Source organism: Lichenostomus cassidix, chromosome 1 (genome assembly GCF_008360975.1).
Source record: "Lichenostomus cassidix isolate B80296 chromosome 1, HeHo_3.0, whole genome shotgun sequence".
NCBI classification, from domain to species: Eukaryota; Metazoa; Chordata; class Aves; order Passeriformes; family Meliphagidae; genus Lichenostomus; species Lichenostomus cassidix.
The window spans coordinates 30972549-30993166 of NC_139479.1; the positions used below are offsets into that span (position 1 = coordinate 30972549).

The following is a 20618-nucleotide window of genomic DNA, read 5'->3' on the forward strand; positions in this document are numbered from 1 at the left end:
AAAACATGGTACAGCTTTTCCTTGTAACACTTTCTCAATTATTGTTCTGTAGATTGCAGATTCTTATCCTGTTAAATCTTTAGTGCATTTTCCTCTTTGGAAAGACTTCACCTGCTCGGCAAAGTTGTTGCATCTTGAAGACCTATGTTTAGATCCTTCAGAAACAACTTCCTATATCAGCAAAAAGGAGTTGAGTTACCTCTGGTCACTTTGAGTTGAAGATACTTTTTTATTATGAGAACACTTTAGGACAGCAACCTGCTTTGCAGAGGTGCACAGACATTTCATTGTTCCAGAATTTCCATAACGATTCAGGGCAGATTAACCAAAAGTCTGGTTTATCTTACCATGTAGAAATATCTTACATGTAGAAAACTAAAGGTTTGCTAGTAAGTTTAGTTATTTCACTAGCTAGTGTATTTAATTACTTTATATGGTGCAGTTCATTGCTAGTGATCACTAAAATTTGCTTCTGTTGATTAGGGGATGGTGTATTTCTGCAACAAAATTAGGTAATTTGAATGCTTTTGACAGAAATGGATCCTGTTCTTGCTTTGTTCCCCTAAAGCTGACCCAAATATAGTAAAGTTTAGTGATTAAAAGTAACAATGATGGCAGATAAAAAGAAAACACATTTCAGTGGACTTCACAGTTAAGGAGTATGTAAGTTTATATGTATTTATATGGTGGCACCTGCTATATAGGCATGGGGGCATTCCAGATGGAATCTGACTGATCTCAAGAACTTTATTAATCACAGTTGTTTTGGTTTTCTTCCCCATTAGAAAGCCATTGTTCTAAGCACTCTTTTTTGGCTTTTATTCCTATGTAGTGAAAGCCTGAGCTTTGCAGTAGCCAAAAGTGTTTTAAAACATTTTGTCAAAGAAAGCTAATGTTTCAGTGTCTACAAGGTAGTGTAGTCTGACATAAGACCATATTTCATGGTCATCAGTTTTGAGGTGCTGACCAGTTTTCTAGAAGAAATTGTTTAAACCAGTAGTGAAGATGGTAAAGTAAATACTTTTCAGAATAAAGCTGCTTCCTTTATTCACATCACCTGGACATTGAGCTGATAGCAATGGTAATGCCAGAAATACACACAAATATGAAATAAATTATCGTTGTATTTTAATATATTTGCATGCTTGGAGATTAGGAAAAGTCCCACAAATACATATTCAAGCATTGCCTGGTCACATGTTCTGCACACTATTTTACAGTCCACAGATCACACTTTTACTTGTTGAAATAATTTTGCAGCTGTGGACCTCAGATCCATTAATATATATTACTCTGATTACATGCCTAATTGCTCTCTATTCCATATCAACCTTTCTCATGCTGGAGGTGAGCACTTCTGAACATACTCTATGCCATTAGCCATGCTGTTCTTTCAATATTTAAACTGCAGGCCTGTATGCTTCCTTTAGCACCACCTCCTTGTTGTGAGGCCTAAGGAGCCAGGACTGTGAATGTGTGAAATTTGCCTTTACATACGAAGACATTTCAGCTCTAGTCACACACTGTATGTGCATATGCACACAGAGATTCTTACTTTTACAGACATGTATTTGAGTACATGTGTGTTTTACTTGTTCAAATGCATGCTTATTCAGTCATTTCCATCACTGAATGTGCTAAAAACCAATAATTAGCCTGCAAAGTGAGGCTTTATCTCTAGCAATGAAAAGTAATCTTATAACCAGAGTGATAATAAGAAACATTTAACTTTTTTTAAAAAATTAACTTTTTTAAAAAAATTAACTTTTTTTCCAGTGGGGGGCTTAACACAGAAGGCTGTGGTTTTCAGCCTGGGAGATGTGAATATCTGTATTTTTCTTTCCACTTCTATTTACTTTTTCCAAAGTTGGGTCAAACAAAGAAATAGAGTTTCTCAGATGGGATCCCTGCTATCTCATCTGGGCTGCCTGCATGGATACTTTCCCTTCTCAGGCAGCTGTAAGTTCATGACGAGATGAGCAGCCTCAAGAAGAGGGAGATCCAGCAGGTTGCTTGCTTACATTTCCAGTGTAAATCTGCATGTTTTACTTTCCAGGCCAAAAAAGGAGGTCTTTGTGATTGATCCTTCCAGCAATCTGTACTACAATTGGCTGACCGTCATTGCAGCACCAGTGTTCTATAACTGGTGTATGCTAGTGTGCAGGTATGGATTGAAGTTAATAATGATTTTACATTTTAGTCATTATGTTTCCTATGTAAATCACCCCCTTATCTCCCTGCAGTGTCTTTTGGGTGACTTCCCGAGAAGATTTACAGTTCATGTACCCTTAGGGATATAGGATATGCATACAACTGGGAATAGATTGCCAGTGTTTCTTTTTCCTTTTTATCCATTTTGTCTAAAAGCAGGTGGATGTAACTTGCAATGAGCGTCCTGATGAGCGCTGGTGTGGCCTTTGTGTGCCACCTGCCGGCTGGCGCCTGAGCTGTGTGCTGGCCACTGCAGCAGGCTCCCTAAGCCCTGCCGGGGATGAGGGCTTCCCTTCACCCGGGAGAGAACAGAAGGGAGGGGTGTTCTGCGGTGGAGCCTCTTAAATTCATGTAATGCACCTTCTGGATGCTCGAAAGGCAGGAAGAGTTAACTCAAGTGTTTCTTTTCCATGGTAGAATGTGGAAATCAGTTTGAGTCAAAGCGATGGAGGATTGTGGAAATGGTTCCCTTACACTGTGTAAGATGGTAGGGAGAAATGAGGATGACTTGCCACTAAGAAACAAATCTTTTATTTGGGAATTATCTTTTTGGAGATGTGTATCCCATGAAATTGGATGCATTTTTAATTGTAGGAATATGTGTAATCCTTCATAAATGCACTTGTGTGGCATATATGTATATGGGTTTTATTCCTGTCCAGAACGCCTTTGAATTCTGAAAGATCCTGGTGTCTGGACATAGCTCTGGAGTGCAGATGTCTGGGTATGGAGATATGCTGCCTGTAATATTTCTGTTCCAGAAATATACACTAACATGCTGCTAGGACACATAATGCAAGTACTCTGCTTATGCATTTGGCCCATTTTTTTCTTTTTAATCTTTCTTTCTTTAGAGCCTGCTTTGATGAGCTACAAATGGACCATGTTAAAATGTGGCTGTTCTTGGATTATGTCTCTGATATTATCTATGTTATTGACACATTTGTCAGATTCAGAACAGGTGAGTCTTTCTGGGATTTTAGAGTGTTTTCAAATACTGCATTTATTTAAAGGATGGAAACAAAAATGCCCCTGTGGGGTCTGACTACTGTAATATCCTGTCAGAACCCAACAGTGGATGCTTTGGGAAAATGAAATGTCTGATCAGTTGGGATTTTTTTAAGGCTGGACATGCTAGCACTTGCGTGTAAATTCGGTTCTGTCAGCAATAGGCATGGCAGACACTGAGTGAATAACCAGTGTAACAGGCTGTGTGGGGAAGGACAGTAGGGCACCTGGGGCAAGAAATCAACTGCATCCACAAGTGCTGTTTTATTAACCAAGTTGTGCAGCATCCAGATCAGATCGAGTTGGTCAAGTGCAAGACCTGGCACCCATCTCAGCCTGCAGTCTGTGGTCCTATGCCTGGAACAGGCAGTGCAGCCCCTCTGCCACCAGCTGTGCTTTCTTCAGCCTCTGCAAGGTTCTGGATGGGTTTCCCACTGCCTGGTGATGGGACAGGGTTAACCCTGGAACTTCTGCTGAGGTCCTGCCTTCCTGGAGGAGTGTGAAGCCAGAGGATCTGTGAGGGCTGTGCCATGTCATGTGTGAAGTGGTTCTCTTCAGCTTCTTGTCCCTGTTTCTGTGATCCAGGCAGGCTGAGATTCTCACCTTGAAGGGGTATCTGTTTTAAATTGAACAAGGTCATAATATAGGCCTAAGCAATGACATACAGTGATCCATATCACTAAGTTGCTGGAGTAGTCCTTGATGTACTTTGGTGGTTGCACTTTGGTCCATGCTAGCGAGCACCCAGTGTCTGGGCGCAGCTAGGAGGACAGCAGAGGTTGGGTATTGTTCATGGTGTTGTTTTTGAAGGGGTCTGGAAGAACTTACATGTGAACAGAAGCTGTCATGGTAGCTGGTCTCAGGGTCAAAATACATTTCTTGTCTTACTCTGGTCACTGGTACAGACACAGCCTCAAAATGTCCCTTGAAAGGGTTTAAAACAACACTGATCATATAAAAAATGAGAGTAATTTTAAAACTTTCATTTTAACACATTATCCATTTTTATCTATTTTTTTATTTAAAGCTGTGCTGACAGCTTGATGTTAATTATGGCCTGTGACAAGTTTTAAACATAATTACAAGATGGGCTAAAAATGCTGTCATGTGGGAAGCACACAAGTCATGGCAAGCCAAATTCTTAAACTCTTAAATTCTTAGCAAGTACCTCATTCAACAGGAAGGTCAGTTTCAGGTACCAGCCTAAATCACAAGACTGCTGTATTTGGGGCAGGATGGGGGGGCTGCATCTTCTTTGTGTAGTCAAAATGTCAACCATGCCAGCTAAATTTACCTTCTGCAGTTATATCTGTTACTGTAATGGGAAAGAACAGAGCAGAGATTAGGCATATCCAGGCAATGGAGTTATAAATTCCCATGGGCTATCCTGATAATGGTTATATGGCTGTCAAAGCCTGGCTAGAATTTGAATTTGCAGGCCTGGATTGCAACTGCAGAATTTCTGCTTCAGTGCAGGTGTGTGCTGCTGTTCCAGCCACTCCAAGAAAGAAGTTGCTTCTTTTAGGTTGCAAAATCTTTGTCAACTCTCTTAACAGTCCCTGTGGCTCTGCCTGTGCCTGCTGCCTTTTCCTGTGAGTCTGCAAGGTCCATCTGCCCTGGGGACAGAGGTCCTGGAAGCCTTTGGGAAGAGTGTGACTTCCTGCTGTCTGAGGGCAGGGTCTGCCTTTGAACTGAGATCTAGGTAGCCCCACTGCCAGGTTCTCCATGGTGCATTTCTGTCTAGCTGCAGGACCAGTTGGACTGTATTTCACCTGTCTGTTGACTCTGCACTGTGAAACAGAAAAGATTCCTGTCTCAGCAGCTGGTAATGTTTAGCATACCCTGTGTTCTGATGCTTCCAAAAGAATTTACTATAAGACTTCAGTTCCATAAGGGAACAAAAGGAGCAGAGAGATGTTATCTTCCTTCAGGAAAAAGGTGTTTTCAAAGTTATTTTTCATAATTCTGGATCAGAAATTATAGTTTGGCCAGCTTTTCTCTTTAGCTGTATAACTAAAGGGTATATTTTACCAGCTTTTTCAGCAGTTTTCTGGGAGGCAACACATGCATGGTACAGGAGCTGCTTCCACTTTTAGTCACCATCAGATCCAAAGCCAGATACCCACAAATAGATGAGGCATCTACGGATACACCACACATTCCAGCAATACAGCTGTGCTGTGTAGGACACAAAGAAATGCAGCTTGGTTCCTCAGCAGGTGCTTCCCTGAGAAATCTTCTTGATTGCTTCTTGATTGCTAAAGGATTAGTAAAATGTGATAATCCCAGATATACCGGGAATGTTTTGGTTTTTTCTCAGTGAACCTGTTTTCCTGAATGACCCAATGGGCTGACAGTTGGATATCTTCACTTGAATGGCAGCAAGTATTTTGCAATGCATAGACTGTTCCTTGCAGAATGCTCTCAGAGGTACCAAAGAACACTGTGGCTGTATTGTCAGCAGTAAAGATCTTTACTGCAGTTTATATCTACTCATAAAATTTTAAAATCTAATACTTTTCAAAGTCTTTGGAATGAAGAAATACTGATGTCTGAAATGCCACTTAGTAGCTTTCTCACTAGAAACACAAAAAAGTATCTACCAAGGAAAATCCTGTCAGTTTTAACATTGGACACAAGAGGAAAGATATGACTCAGGGAAGGGGGTAACTGCATTTCTTTATCTCAAGGATATCTATATTGTTTGGAAAAAGTTTCCAACAATCCATTATACCTATGTATTCTTGGTATTTATTTAAAAATATTCCACTCCAATTTTATACACCATTGCTTAACACTTGCTTAACTTTAGTTATGACTCATGCCAATGATTCATGAAAGATTAGACACTTGAATCTTTCTCTTTTCTTTTGCAAAGATACTTAGAAGAAAAAGATACAGCTGTCCCAGAATAGAGTGGAAAACCTCAGGAAGCACTGTGGTCATAATAGAGTCATTGTTCTTAATCATTATATATCAGCTTTGAAACTTGATTGAAATATTTAAATATGCAATTAAATTACCTCATAATGTATCAATGTCTGTAGGCAAAACATTACAAATTTTAACATTCTCAGGTCTGAAATGTAAGTCACTCTTTACTGTTGATGGTATTTTTATTCTAACAAGTAAAATCTGTCTTTTTATTCTCTGAAGGCTTCCTTGAACAAGGCTTGCTAGTTAAGGATGAGAAGAAATTACGAGAACATTATACCAAAACTTTGCAGTTCAAACTGGACGTGCTGTCTCTTGTGCCAACGGACCTGGCATATTTCAAGTTCGGTTTGAACTACCCCGAGCTCCGATTTAACCGCTTGCTGAGGATCGCTCGGCTCTTTGAGTTTTTTGACCGTACCGAGACCAGGACAAATTATCCCAACATGTTCCGTATTGGCAATCTTGTGTTATACATTCTTATCATCATCCACTGGAACGCGTGTATATACTTTGCGATATCGAAGATGATTGGGTTTGGAACTGACACCTGGGTGTATCCCAACGTGTCCATTCCGGAGCATGCGCGCCTCTCTAGGAAGTACATTTACAGTCTGTACTGGTCTACGCTCACGCTGACAACCATCGGAGAAACACCACCCCCCGTGAAAGATGAGGAGTATCTCTTTGTGGTCATCGACTTCCTGGTGGGTGTGCTCATCTTTGCCACCATTGTTGGTAACGTTGGCTCCATGATTTCCAACATGAATGCTTCCAGGGCGGAGTTCCAGGCCAAAGTGGATTCCATTAAACAGTACATGCAATTCCGAAAAGTGACTAAGGATTTGGAAGCCAGGGTTATTAAGTGGTTTGATTACCTCTGGACCAACAAGAAAACAGTGGATGAGAAGGAAGTTCTCAAAAATCTGCCTGACAAGTTGAAAGCTGAAATTGCCATCAACGTCCATTTGGACACGCTGAGGAAAGTGCGTATATTCCAGGATTGTGAAGCTGGACTTCTCATTGAGCTGGTGCTGAAACTGAAACCTACGGTCTTCAGTCCTGGTGACTACATTTGCAAAAAAGGAGATATTGGAAGAGAAATGTACATTATTAAAGAGGGAAAATTGGCTGTGGTGGCGGATGATGGTGTAACCCAATTTGTAGTTCTAAGTGATGGCAGCTACTTTGGTGAAATCAGCATCCTAAACATCAAAGGCAGCAAGTCTGGCAACAGGAGGACAGCCAACATTAGGAGTATTGGTTATTCTGATTTGTTCTGCTTGTCTAAGGATGATTTAATGGAAGCCCTCACAGAATATCCAGAAGCCAAAAAGGCTCTGGAAGAGAAAGGACGTCAAATTTTGATGAAAGACAATTTAATAGATGAGGAGGCAGCAAAAGCAGGAGCTGATCCAAAAGACTTGGAAGAAAAAATAGGAAAACTTGAAGTAGCTTTGGATACGCTGCAGACTAGGTTTGCGAGGCTCTTGGCAGAATTCACCGCATCTCAACAAAAGGTGAAACAGAGACTTTCCAGAGTAGAAACACGAGTGAAAAAATATGGTAGTGGCACGTTATCAATTGCAGAAGCAGAGGCTGAAAAACCTGAGGAGGAGAAAAAGCAGTAATGGAGTATTTATATTTCCTCATTTATTCGAGAAAGGTGAAGCACTGAAAGCCATAAATGTATGTAAATATGTGTGTGCATACATAGATATTATTATTTTTATATGAACTCAAGAGAATGGTTTTTAGCATTTTTAACCAAAGCAGTATTTTATTGTAAATTGAACACTGTCAGCTTCTTCTTGGGGGGAGATTTGGTCTGGCACTTGGGTACTTTTTTGTACTGAGAGTGGGTTTCTTACAAGTCACACTCAGAATGTCTGTTGTGTTTGGTACCTGTAGGTCTTGACACAGTGTCTCTTCCCATGCATCATGCAGAAGGCATTGTATTTGAAGTAGAAGGGATTAATTTTTTCCTTTTTAAGAGTTTAAAAATATTTATAGGGTACCCTGCTCTACCATGCTAACTTAGTAGCTGATTAAATGCATGGACAGACATCTGGGTTTCTCAAAATATTTGTTCTTTCACAGTCTGTGCAAACAGTTGGACGACAGCTAACCAGTGTCAGCTCCCTGGCCATTGCAGTGCACCCTGCATGTGTATGAAATAACCATGCATCTGGAAGCTTTAGTCTGATTCTCTAATGAGCTGGGCTATGCACAAAAGACCATGCTGACAGAGTAGCAGTGCTCATTCATGTCCCTTCTGGCAGGGTCTGTGACAGTCTTTGCTGCTCTGCAACTGCTTCACCAGGGGAAAGAGTGGGGGAACCTCCATTTTGATTTTCTTTGCCCAGTTCCATCCGCCCTGGTAAAACCCTGACTTGGAAAGGAGTCCCCTAAAGCTCACTGGTGGAAAGCATCTGGGGCAATACAGCTTCACCCAGCTGGGAAGAGAAAAGAAGGCCCTGGTGTGTGCAGCTCGCATCTGTCGGGTGCTGAGTGAACTCCCTGCCATCAAGTGGGCAGTCCCCAAGGGATGCTACTGAGGAGCCCCATGGGCTGGCAGGGCAGGCTGTCCCTGCCTGCAAGCCAGCTTGCTCCCACAACAGGGTTTCTGCAAGGCAGGGAGAACAAGCCCTGTGTTGCAAAGTCATTCCAGTCACTTAGGCCTATGTTTTCTTTGGTTTTATTTCTTTTAATTATGTCTGCTCCATCTCCCTTTGCTGTTTACTGCCATCTTTTTTCTGAAGTAGTTGTCATGTTACCATGTTTCCATTAGCTAGGGAGAATGCAGAAGATACTGGTTTTCATCTTTTGCTGTACAGTATTTTTCTGTCATGCAACTTTCCCTTGTTACTTTCATCCTCCCGTATCTCACTGGCTTTTGAAAAGTATGGAGTGGCAGAGGCTATTTAGCATGTATGGCTTGGGATCCTGCAGTGGCATTAGGTATTGCTATGGGCAGTGCTCTGACTTTTAGTTGTCCTCAGCCCTGACTTATTCAGCATCTGGGATTGAAGGCCTGTTGGAAAATTGGTGAGAAACCCACTGAGAAGAGGGCAGTTTAGCTGGGTGGTAGTGGAATGAAAAGAGACGCTTTTGCTAAACTGAGTACAACTGCTCAGAGTAAGCCCTTGGCTCCAGGCAAGCAGCTGTCACCTTCTATTGACACTTCTGAGCCTGGTGAGGGAGACAAACCTGTCAGTGATTAAGGAATGAGGCTTTGCCAGCAACACTGGCAAAGGGGCCACTGGGTAGTAATGTCCACACATGGCCCACATCTAAACTCCTGTTATTGTTAGCCTAGAAGCCAATTACACTTCCGTATCTTCTGTAGACTGGGCTTAACTCTATTATCGAAATATCCACTGATTGTAATGTGTGGTTTGGAAAGTAGCCAAGGTCTGTATGTGGCCAGTGGCACTCAGGAGTATTGGTCTGTCAGCTGAATCTTGTCCTTGTTTTCTTTAAGGGCTCAAGAGAAATGGGGAAGGTCTGCAAGGCTGGTTTTGGAAGGAGTGCAGTGCCCTTGGTCCCACCCAGAGGCAGGCAGGGCTGAGGTGGAGCTGGGCTCGTTGCAGGGTAGCACTGTGAGCACAGACTGTGCCATCTCAGGCTGCTCAACTTGCAGCTTTCACCTTGTGCCAGAGGTGGGGACTGCGCTCACCTGACATTCACAGCTGTGTGACTCAAACCCATTGTATCTGGTAGGGTTTTTGTGCATATCAACATGTTCTCCATCAGTCACCATTCTCTGTAAATACCTGACTATCTGCCCAGCCCAGCTGTTACAGCCCACCAAGGATATGTGAGTAAAACTGTTTAAAGTACTCTTTATACCAAATTTGTACCTGTTTGAAAACCCTACAAACACAGGACTGCTTCTTTACCTGATGGATCAGAACAGCCTAATCTATCAGCTAAATACATGTTTGCTCTTCCTTTTCCGTGCCTCTTGATCTGGTTTTCATATGCCAGAAAAAGAGCATTTTGATGCTACTGGCTTCAGTCACTTTGAAACATACAGCTTCTGGCATGATGAAATCACATCCTTTGACGTCTTTCATCTCTGCAAGATGTTTTTTCCTCTTCTTTAATGTGGCTACAGCATGTACATTAAAATATTTTGAGTAATGTTCAAGCAACTCTGTGTTTTCTCTTACCCATATCCCTCTAGATTTTAGTGTTTCGTGGCAGACTTTGATTGGGTCAACATTACACGCGCTGGAAAATCGTTAGCTGGAACAGAGATCTGAAGTGACAGAAAACCAAATGGGAATGGTGCTCTCCCCTCACTGTAGGGCCACTGGCACACAGCTGTGGTCCCTGGGCCAGTTGTGACACCATCCCTGAGTCTGCAGATAGCACACAGGCACAAGAGCCCGACCATTATCCCACTGCCTAAGGGAGGCCAGGTCTCTTGGGGTGCAGAGCCTGCCAAGCTCTTCATGCTGGTGCCACCTGTCTCCTGTCCTTCCCTTCCTAGCTCCAGGCAGGGTGGCGCAGCAGGGACAGTGACTTGTCTAGCAGATATAAGTGTGTGCAGCTTTCTGCTACTTGCACATGTCACCTACCAAAAATAGCCTGGCACAGGCTGGGCTGGGCTGGGCTGGTCCTTCAACCCTGCCACAAGAGAAAGCAAGGAACAGGGCAGTGCTTACAGAGCATTTGAACAGAGACCCCGAATCTAGAATTTAATGGCCACTGCACTCACTTCATGCGGACCTAAGTAGGAGGCCATGGGCTGGTACTGCTGCTCCAAACTGCCTGCACTGAGTGAGACAGCAGATGGGCAAAGTCTGAGACGTTTGAACATCTGCTGCATGTGCAAAAGGAGAGGTGCTCAGAGTGAGCTTTTCCAGGCAAACAGCCTCAAGCCATGGACTTGATAGCAAATGATTCCAGCCTTGCTTTACTCTGAAGTGCTCTCAGTAGTAGCACCCCATCCTTTAAATGTCATCCCCTACTATTATTTTACTTTACAGTTTTTACAGTGGAAAACTGCCCTGGAAAATGCAATGAACTGGACTTCAGAAGCAGCAGTGACAGCAAAACAGCTCGTCTATTTGTACAGCTGAGGGTAGGGGTTTGCTTGACAGTGCAGCTCTTTCTACAGAAACAGCCCAGGGAAGCTGCAATTGTGCTTTAACTCTTTTCTCCAAGGCATCAGCTTTACAGTTTCATTCCTGCCAAGTATTTACTAATGTTCAATAAGAGTGCTCTACATTAAAAAGCAAACTGATCATTGTCCTTTCCCCCACAAAAGCATTAGTGCTTTCTCTGAGCTGGTCTGTGTGCTGTTGGCTTTGGAAGACACACTTGTGTCCGTATCACTGCTGGCACGAAGGATGAGACATTGACAGGCCAAACCTAGGCCATGCTGTCCAGTGAGGTAACACAGGCAGACCAAAGGAGAGCTGCTCTTCACCCTCAAGACTTGCAAAATGACAGCATTTGCACTTGGTTTCAAGGTCCCCCAGCTCTTCTAATGATGTTTCCAACCTGGAACAAACAGAAAGAATCAAACACTTGTTCACATAATTCAGCATTTGCAAAAACCCGCCGTATATCCCTGAGAGCAAAATGAATTATGCACTAAATGGATCTGGCAAGTGTACAGGCAGTTAAAGCGCAAGATTTAAGTTGTGGCAGCTTTCCTGAGGGAAGCCATCAATCTGGGACTCCCCTCTGCTCCCCAGCCCCATTCACAGTCCAGAGCATGAGGAGAAGGCTGCCTGGGAAGTCCTTACAGGGAGGATGGGAAAGTCTCGCACCCTCCCAACTCTACCTTGGCTAGAGGCGGGCAAAACACACAAGCCCTGAGGAACAAGCTCTGGGGCTGAAAATGGTCAGGCTTTTTGTTTCTGAAATTCAGATTTTGCAATAATTTCCAGCTCATAAGGGCTGAGGCTTGCTGCTGCCAACAGCCTGCGCAGCTTCGCTGTGGAAAATACAATTCTGCTGTTCTGTGTTCGCAATCTTGCCCATTCCACACCCTAGGAAAGGAGGGAGGAGAAAGACTTGCACTCTTTAAGCGATTATTTAAGGATGAACACAAACATTAGCTTTACTCTAGAAGCAGCAGCAGTAGTTCTCACAGATTTCCTTCATCAGAAGCTCTGGGCTCCCACAAGGAGACTGCAGGTTGCAGCGGCTCAGCTTCCATGGGCTATCTTCCCAAGAGGCTGAGTAGCACACTATCCAGCTCTAACAGAGACCTGTCTGATTTGTACAGGTAAATCAGAGGTGGATTACTAAAACCAGATATGCAGAAACATGGAAGGCATTTACTAATGGCTGCTATTCAATTTTTCTTTCCTTAGTATTTGTTGCACCAACCTATCTGTAAGAGGGCTACTGAAGAACACTAACATGGAAAATCAGAAATGTATTCCAGCGTGATGGGCAGCTTGATGAATAGCTATGAATATCTCAATTTTTCTGCTTTAGTATGTAATTTATTTAGTTTCCTGACAAGAAAAAACCCCAAACCAATCTGTTCTTATTGCCAACAGTTACATCCCCCCCATTGCCCTAGGAGGGGACCCACCCCACAGCAGTCACACCCGAGCAGCCTCTCCAGGTGAGTAGCATGGCAAGAGCCCACAGGCACTATTTGCCTTTCCAGAGGAGACAAAGAAGCACAAAAGGATTTTTTTTTTCTGCATAGCCTGTCTCCAGGGCTAAAGATCTGTGCTGTAAAGGTCTACACTTTCAAGGAGAACCAATTGCCAGTTCCTCACTGAAGTACAAACATTTTACTTGTAGAATAGTGCAGATAATTCATCCAACTTCTTGCAATAGGATTCCCACTGTTTTCAGATTACTTGTAGATTTAGGCTGTTTAAAGCAAGTTCTCAGGCTGCTGGTTCAGTTCCAATGCTTGGCACAGGAAAGCTTCTCTTACAGCAGCAACTTTAGGCACTCTTTTTGAAGGAAATGATCCACAGGTGAAATTTTTAATAGTTCTGACCATTGAAAACCCAGTGCCCCATCTCCTTGCAGTAACAGCTGCCTCTGACCACACTTGTGTCACGGTTAGGAAAAAAGCGTATCTAGCAGCACAAAGCTGCAGAGCTTTTCTAGCAAAGCACCTCACGCCTTTCCTAACACATCAGTTGCCACCACAGTTCATTTATCCTGTCAGCCACAGTCAGGCTTCTCCGTGCATGGTTCAACCCGAGCGCTGACAGCACAGGGAAGGCTCATGGCTCAAGGCAAATTGACAGTGAAGCTGCCCCAAGCAGAAACACTTTCAGTTCAGGGCTCCGAGGCTGACAGTTTCACTGCCATAACCCAACTGCACCAACCACGAGCACTGGCAGCCAAAGAAGGATGAGTGCAGTGAGGAAGAAGAGGAAGAAGAAAAGAGCCGTGCAGCAGGTTGGGGCAGCTGGTGGCAGTTCAAAACTGCAGCCAGGAGCAAGGGGTGTCAGATGTGCTGTGTTGTATCGCGGTCCGGGAGGGTGGCACAGGCCGGCTGCCCCCCGGACCGGGTCTCTGGTTCTTGTAAATCCCACTGGATCCGGGGCGGGCGGCCCCCGAGGTTCTGTGGCATGGCGGCAGTCTTCTAACCGCGTCAATTCAAGCAGGAAATTAGTGATACAAAGGAAGAACTGGACTCCATCTCTGTTCTACTAGGGATGTTTATTTGGGGTAACGGGAAAAGGGGTGCAGGGAAGGAGAAGGGGAAAGGGACACAAGGCAGGGAGGGGATGCTAGCAGCCCAGAGATGGAAAAGACCACGAGGTCATCTGGACATCGCCTTATAAAGGGAAAGGGAGGGACTGTCTCCCCTTGAGCCAGTCCCGGGGAGTCTGAAGGGAAGACAGGCATAGGGAACCCACCAATAGATTTTGGGGTACAGCAGAGCATATTTCAAAATGAACCAATGGTATACAAAGCAGAGGGACAAAGGAGCACATGGAATCCTAAAACCCACGTTGCTACAGTGCTGGGCAAGGGAGACACCCCAAGCAGTTCAGCTTCCTGCCACTGGCGAAGGGAGGCTGGTACAGATGGGATGCTGCAATCTGGAGCCAGAGAGAGAAAGCTGACAGGAGAGCCCCTGCAGAGTTTTTTAAACTGATTTACACTTAAAAGTTTTGTGACCAGAAGAGGCCCAAGACAGATTGATGGATGACAGAGATGACTCCAGCAGAGCATCTTCCCCCATCCCAGCCATTGCCAGTCTGTGGGCAGACCTGTTGCGCAGCACAGCAGAGCTGCCTACTCCGTATGGGCTTTAGTCTCAATTGGGTGAAGGGGAGAATTTCAGAGCAAACTCAGGAGGTGATGAGACCAACTGATGCTGCTATCAGCCACTAGGAGACTCCAGAAGCTGCAGTCATCCTCCGGGTTCAAGATTCCCAGAGGAAAGGTGAAAAAAAGCAGAGTATGGCTGCTGGAGGTTCCCCATCTTGCAGATGCAAGGAAGAAACTGCTGAAAACCCATTGTTGCCACCCACTGCCCTGCAGCAGTGAAGCCTGGGGGCAGCAGGCAAATAAATCATTACCTCCAGCTGCCCTCAGTGCCACTGCTGTGCTAAATCTGGATGTGTAGTCCAAGAGCACTGGCTCCAGGCCAGCCCTTGTCCTGCAGGAGAAGCCAAGAGCACAAAAGAGAAAGATGGAACTAAACCCATCGCCTGAAGGTGGCAACAGAGGACGGGGTTGGTCCCAGAAGGAGAGTCCCAAAACACGGAAACCTTTCCTAGGGCTTAAACACCAAGAAATTCTGTCTCCTCCAAAACCAAAGCTAGCAAGAGAACTGTCTTGGATAAAACCACTTAACCAAAATCCTGCTGCAGGTCTGGTGCAGGATTGCTTCTGAAACACCTGAGAATGTTGCCTAGAACAACTCCAGGCACAGGAGCAATGCTCTCACCTAGGCTGGCTGCCAGCCATTAAAGCTAGGGCAAAAAGAAGAGCCTGGTGGCTCCAGCTCCACACCAAATCAGCCAGACAGAAACTTCTTCAGAAAGGATATCCTCTTGGGGATTTTAGTTTAGGAATGGGATCCTCCCCTGAGAGATTCAAGGTGTAAAAACCCAGTGCAACACTTACCTGATGCTCACAAAGAAGTCTGTGTTGCACTTTGAAACTATCTGTATTGGTGAGGCCAAAACATCATTTGCTTTATTTCAGGGGGCTTGCTACAAAATTCATAGCATTCTTCATGCATAGATGACCGAAAAAAAAAAAATAATCACTGTACATGACACAAGGGATTTTTTTTTTTTGAAAACACCCTTTCATCTAGAAAACATTCTTGTACCCAGTTTCCCCATTTTTATTAAAATCAGGCAACAAAACCCCTTCAGTTGTAACATATTGACTCACCTGATCTTTACCCCTTGCTTCTCAAATGTAAGAGTGCTTGCAAAGGGAAATACTAAATCAAAGGTAGCAGCACATGATGCATGGCAGCTCAAAACCTGCAACAGGAAAGTTCAACTAGTTTCCACTTTACAAGCAGTAACTCCTGAGCATTGGTACTCAACACTGCTGTCCTATACAGATCTGGAAGCGACGGATGCAGTTGGAAGATAGAATTAAGGGGTTTTCTCTGTGTATCACCTCAGTAGCACAGCAGAGACACCAGAGCCTTTGGTGACATTAAGAAAGGCTTCATGTCAGCTTTGCATGTAACAGTTGAGTCACAAATCTTCAGGCTGCTGCAGTTTTTCTCTTGACATTGGTCAGTCCAAACTGTGAGCCAAGGCTGCAGGAGCAGCAGGATCCCTGCCCATGCAGTTGTTTGCAGTTGAGCTGTGCTGCCCTGTCCTTCCAAGGGCAGAAGCTTAACTCCAGAAATTGCTGTCTGACTTCAGAGTCAGCTCTGGTCTCAATTTTAAAGTCGCAAAACTATGCACAAACCTACTCAGCAAAATAACATAAAAGTTCCTAATGCAATCTTATTGCCCTAAAATAGAATAATGATTCCCACCCTTCACTTGCATCTCCAGTGTTCGTGTCTGTTAAACATTTCACCACACAGAAATCCCAATGAAGGATATATATTGAGCAAGACACGCATAAACACAAGCACACTTGGAAAACTTCAGGTAATTATCAGGATAGCTCTCTTGATGTATCCTACAAATACTGCAGAACAGAACAACACTACACTCGTGTATCTGCAATTAAAACCACCTCCTCATACACCTTTAAATTTTGTTAATTAAGAACAATAAAAATCAACGGCTGAAGACACCTTCAGATAGAGCACTAGAGAAAAATACAATGAAAAATTCATGGGTTTTCCAAATGAATTCATCTGGATAAGCAGTGACCTGTATAAAGACTAATGCCAGTATCAACTCTTATTGCCAATGCAGTGTCCCTTCCATGATACAGTATAAAACTAAATTTCTTAAAATTAATTTTATTAAGTCCCTCATGATCTTATGAATTTTACAACAACTTTTATTAAACTTTCAAGTGTGAACAAGAACTGTAGGTAACTTATCACAAACCCTTGTGACTCAAAGTGTAATAAACTCATCTCTTGTTAGGAATGGCTTGATTTTGAATAACTAATCTTGGAAGAAATTCCTGCTCCATCATGCATGCTGAAATGCTGGAGTTTTTCTGCATAATATATAAGGCACAGCTCAAACATTCCACCCAACTGATTCGTATTTATCATAAAAACTCTTGAGACAACCAGGAAATGTTTAATCCTATTGTGAGATTAAAAATCTACCTGGAAGTAACTGGCTACAACAGTGTGAGGGAAACACCTTAAACCTGATGATGTGGAGGTTGTCCTCTTCCAAAACATCAGCAGCACGGAAACTTTTGTCCAATTCCCTGTTCCACAGAGCAGAAGCTCATGCAGCCCTGGGCAGCCCACACTGCAGCTGCCTGGAGGCTAAGCCCACCAGGTCCATCACACCTGTGTGGTGCCACACGTGGTAGGAAGCTCCTGCTTCAGCAGTGAAGACACTGGTGGATGAGAGGCACAGACTGACCACTGTATACAGAGTTGCTTGGAGCCCTGGGCCCATTTCCAGCCCATTCCAGCATCAGGTTTGCTCAGAATGCAGGGTTGCAGGGGGTCTCCTTGGCTGCCACCATCCTGTCTCAGGCTGCTGCCTGCCAAATGGAAGATAAGCCCAGTCAGAAGTTCACAAAATGCTATTCCTTAGTTAACTGAACTCTACTCACTCCTGACAGCTGATCCTGCAATCTTCTTAGAAAGATGCAAAAGCTTTAATCTTTTACAAGGTGATGCTCTGTTTACTCAGAATCATATGCTAACATACCTCCAGAGCTAAACAAAACCATTTCTTCACTCCTAATTAAATCTGAAAAAGTGCCATATTAAGATGATTCTTTTCAGTGCACTACTTATTTTCTTGCACTATCATTTTTTGAAGCATGCAATTGCACAAAACACAAATGGAAGCCTAATGGCCCCTTTGCACCAAGGTTGGAAACATCCTGGCAGTCTATTAGGGTGCAGGAGATACCTGAAGAGGTATTTTTCACTTGTTAAATGAGGCAGTGCTAAGATGCCCAAAATATTTTCTTGTCAACATATTGAAGACATGCTGTGTAGACAGCACCACCACACTGGCATCAGACTACTGCCTTAGAAGAGGAATCTTCTGTCTCACTCAAGAGAGGTATTTCCATGACATGTAAGTTCACTTAAGTCTCCAAGGTAAGTTTTGTAGACCTGAACTTTGCTAGACACTGTCAAAGACATTCCAGGTGTGCCTGGAGCCCAGAAAAAAAACCAAACCAAAACCAACTTAAAATGGCATTTTCCCTTTCACACAACAGAAGGCCGGCTAGAACTTCTATAGGGCAAGAATGCAGCCTGCAGCTACAAGACTTCAAGGTTTATTTACTTGAACCCTTATCAACTGGTGCTGCTGAACAACTAGTTCATTTACACCAGCACTAAGGAGATAAGGTTTCAATACAGTGGTATTTGGGGGGAGGCAGTATATATTTACATGAGAAATCAGCCAAATATGAAGTACTTCTATCTTACCTGAAAATGACTCCTTGAAAAACAACTTATGCTTTTGAAGGCCAATGCAATTATGTATTATTTTAATCTTAATGCTAAAGGAAAACGGAAAGATATTTACAACGTCAACAGTTCAGCCAGAGAACTCTGTATTGCTATCCGTTATGCTGTCAGCACAGCTTTTAGATCTATATAAAAAACCCCAACATGAATCACATACACCTGTCAGCTGGGTGTAACCACAAACCACAGCTCCATCAGGATAAGAGGAGTTCTAGGAATACAGCTTAACAGCATTAGATTGTGGACACAGTACATACCACACAGCAGTATCATGATGTGTTCACACTTGTAGCAAAGTACATCAAGGCACTCGGCAAGTCTGGTTCTCACTACCTACAGTAAAAGTTGCTCCAAACTTGAAGGGCTCAGCAAGCACTGTTGTCAACCACCCTACACTGAGAGGTAGGATACCTTGTGTATTCCTGTTCAGGGACATACAACACGGTGGACATAAAAGAGGGCAGGCTCTAAGGGCCACCTCTGAGATTAAAGGCGAGAAGACTGCACCTCTCCCTCCCCAGAAAGTTTCATTCCCGTGTGTCCAGGCCATCTGGCATTGGCTTCAATTTGAGAGGGGAACATCGCTGGATCCCACACCACTACAGTTCACTTCTGGAGAGTTTTCCGTACCTGCAACCCTCAAATTATGCAGTACTACAACAATTTCTAATCAAACAATTTAATATCTAATTTATCAAAGTAAGAAAGTAACTTGTTTTCTTTTTCACTGAACCATGGTGAAAAAAGGTCATTGTTTTATTCAGCATCATAGTTACATAACAGTTGTCTGTTTCTATTACTAGAAAGAATTTATTAAAATAGTCCTGAAAGACATCTTTTCTTTTTCCAATGATTTCAAAACTAAGCCTTTTAATGCCAATTCCACACAGTCACGGTTTTGATCGGTAGTAGCCAGTTATAGCAATTGTCAAGGCACAAGCTCAGCTCTGCACACCCGCTGCAGCTTGTATTGGAAAAGAGATATGCCAGTTACATCTGCACTTACAAATGCATAATCCCTTCATCGTATATTGCAACAGGAGAAATTAACATTAAACACAGACTACGAAAGGTAAAGGATTTATTTCTGATATGATTTGTAGAGTTAAATTAAAAACCTACTGAATACTTTATGTAGTAGATGAACATAACCTTAGTACTTACTTTCTAACAGTTTATTTAATGGCTGGAAGTGTACAACATGAAGTAGGCCTCACGTTTAATATTGTTCAATTTTGCTTATTGTTAGATGAGATTAAAATACAGTAGCCATCCCTTTAGTTATGGTGCAACACTGATCATGTGCCTTGATAGGTAGGAAAAATCATTCATTAAATAAATGATGATGACACAACATGTAGGGAAGACTTTGGATTGTCTATTTAAAATGTCAACATAATAGGCAATTAAGAATAAAACTTCATTTTAAGTGCACTTCCACATGCTTTGTTTATAATATAGCAAAAACTTCCTATCTTTTTTTCCAGACACTTCACTCCCTACTCTAAAGCTGTTCAGCTGAAAATGCACTTTCCCCAGTAAACTTCTTTTTTAAAAAAGTAACTAAAATTTCTACCCTTTCATATGCTAAGAAATGTTTCCTAATTAAAAACACAGTTTATTACAAGACATGTGAAGACAACATATAGTGAAATGAATTTTAATTGTTGTGCTGTGACTAAAGTAAAGTTCTCAAGGCTGCAATTTAACATTCCAAGTTCTCCCTTCCATCTTTATTGATTCTTAAGATTTTGCACAGAAACTCTTTGGGGGCTAGAACAGCAGTAATTGCATCACACTGTTTTTCAAGACTTCAAGTTTCAAAAGCAAACTCTTCAAAAAGTACAGTTCTTGATTTGATTAGATACAGGGACAAAAATATAGCACATACTTGAAGGTTACATGGTCTACAAATGATGGCAATATTTTCCTTGGGAGAGTACAGTTTGTTTTCTTGTAAATACTCAAAAAGGCTCAACTTCAAGCAGTAATAAACACAAGCAAAAGTGATTTAACCCTTAAAATAAATATTCAGGAAAACCTCTCTGTACATACAAGTGAAAGAATATGTAACACTTTCACGCTAAAAGAAAAAATAAAGATTTTGTTCATATAAGCAGCTGAAATCTGCTGTTCCAGCCCAATGTCCCCAGTAAAGAAGGGAGGCACAAACACAGGTGACTACTGTAGCTCACTATCTTATGGCCTTTTTGGACAGGGACATCATCACCATCATTTTTTAATCCCTTTTGTTATACTTATTACAGCATGCCAAATCCTTTGGCATATGTGATGGCCTTCAATAATCTTTCTTTAAGCTTTTCTTTGCTTGAGTACTCCGGAAGCAAAAGTACATTAAAGCATGTGTGAGATGTAGGTAACCTGTGGGGCAAAAGAAGAACAA

At 42.8% G+C, this 20618-nt stretch overlaps 2 protein-coding genes across 10 annotated transcripts in view; one reads left to right on the forward strand and one right to left on the reverse strand.

Moving 5' to 3' along the window:
• Positions 1-10310, forward strand: part of CNGA3 (cyclic nucleotide gated channel subunit alpha 3) — a 30612-nt gene extending 20302 nt beyond the window's left edge. For all 4 annotated transcript variants that reach the window (XM_085055477.1, XM_085055463.1, XM_085055455.1 and 1 more), the window contains 3 exons: positions 2057-2164; positions 3066-3172; positions 6376-10310. In XM_085055477.1, coding sequence (XP_084911603.1) covers positions 2057-2164; positions 3066-3172; positions 6376-7784 — 1624 coding nt within the window. In that variant the 3' untranslated portion in view covers positions 7785-10310. The remainder of the gene's footprint in view (positions 1-2056; positions 2165-3065; positions 3173-6375) is intronic.
• An 8637-nt stretch (positions 10311-18947) lies between these two features.
• Positions 18948-20618, reverse strand: part of UBE3A (ubiquitin protein ligase E3A) — a 54689-nt gene continuing 53018 nt past the window's right edge. For all 6 annotated transcript variants that reach the window (XM_085055434.1, XM_085055415.1, XM_085055426.1 and 3 more), the window contains one exon: positions 18948-20596. In XM_085055434.1, coding sequence (XP_084911560.1) covers positions 20476-20596 — 121 coding nt within the window. In that variant the 3' untranslated portion in view covers positions 18948-20475. The remainder of the gene's footprint in view (positions 20597-20618) is intronic.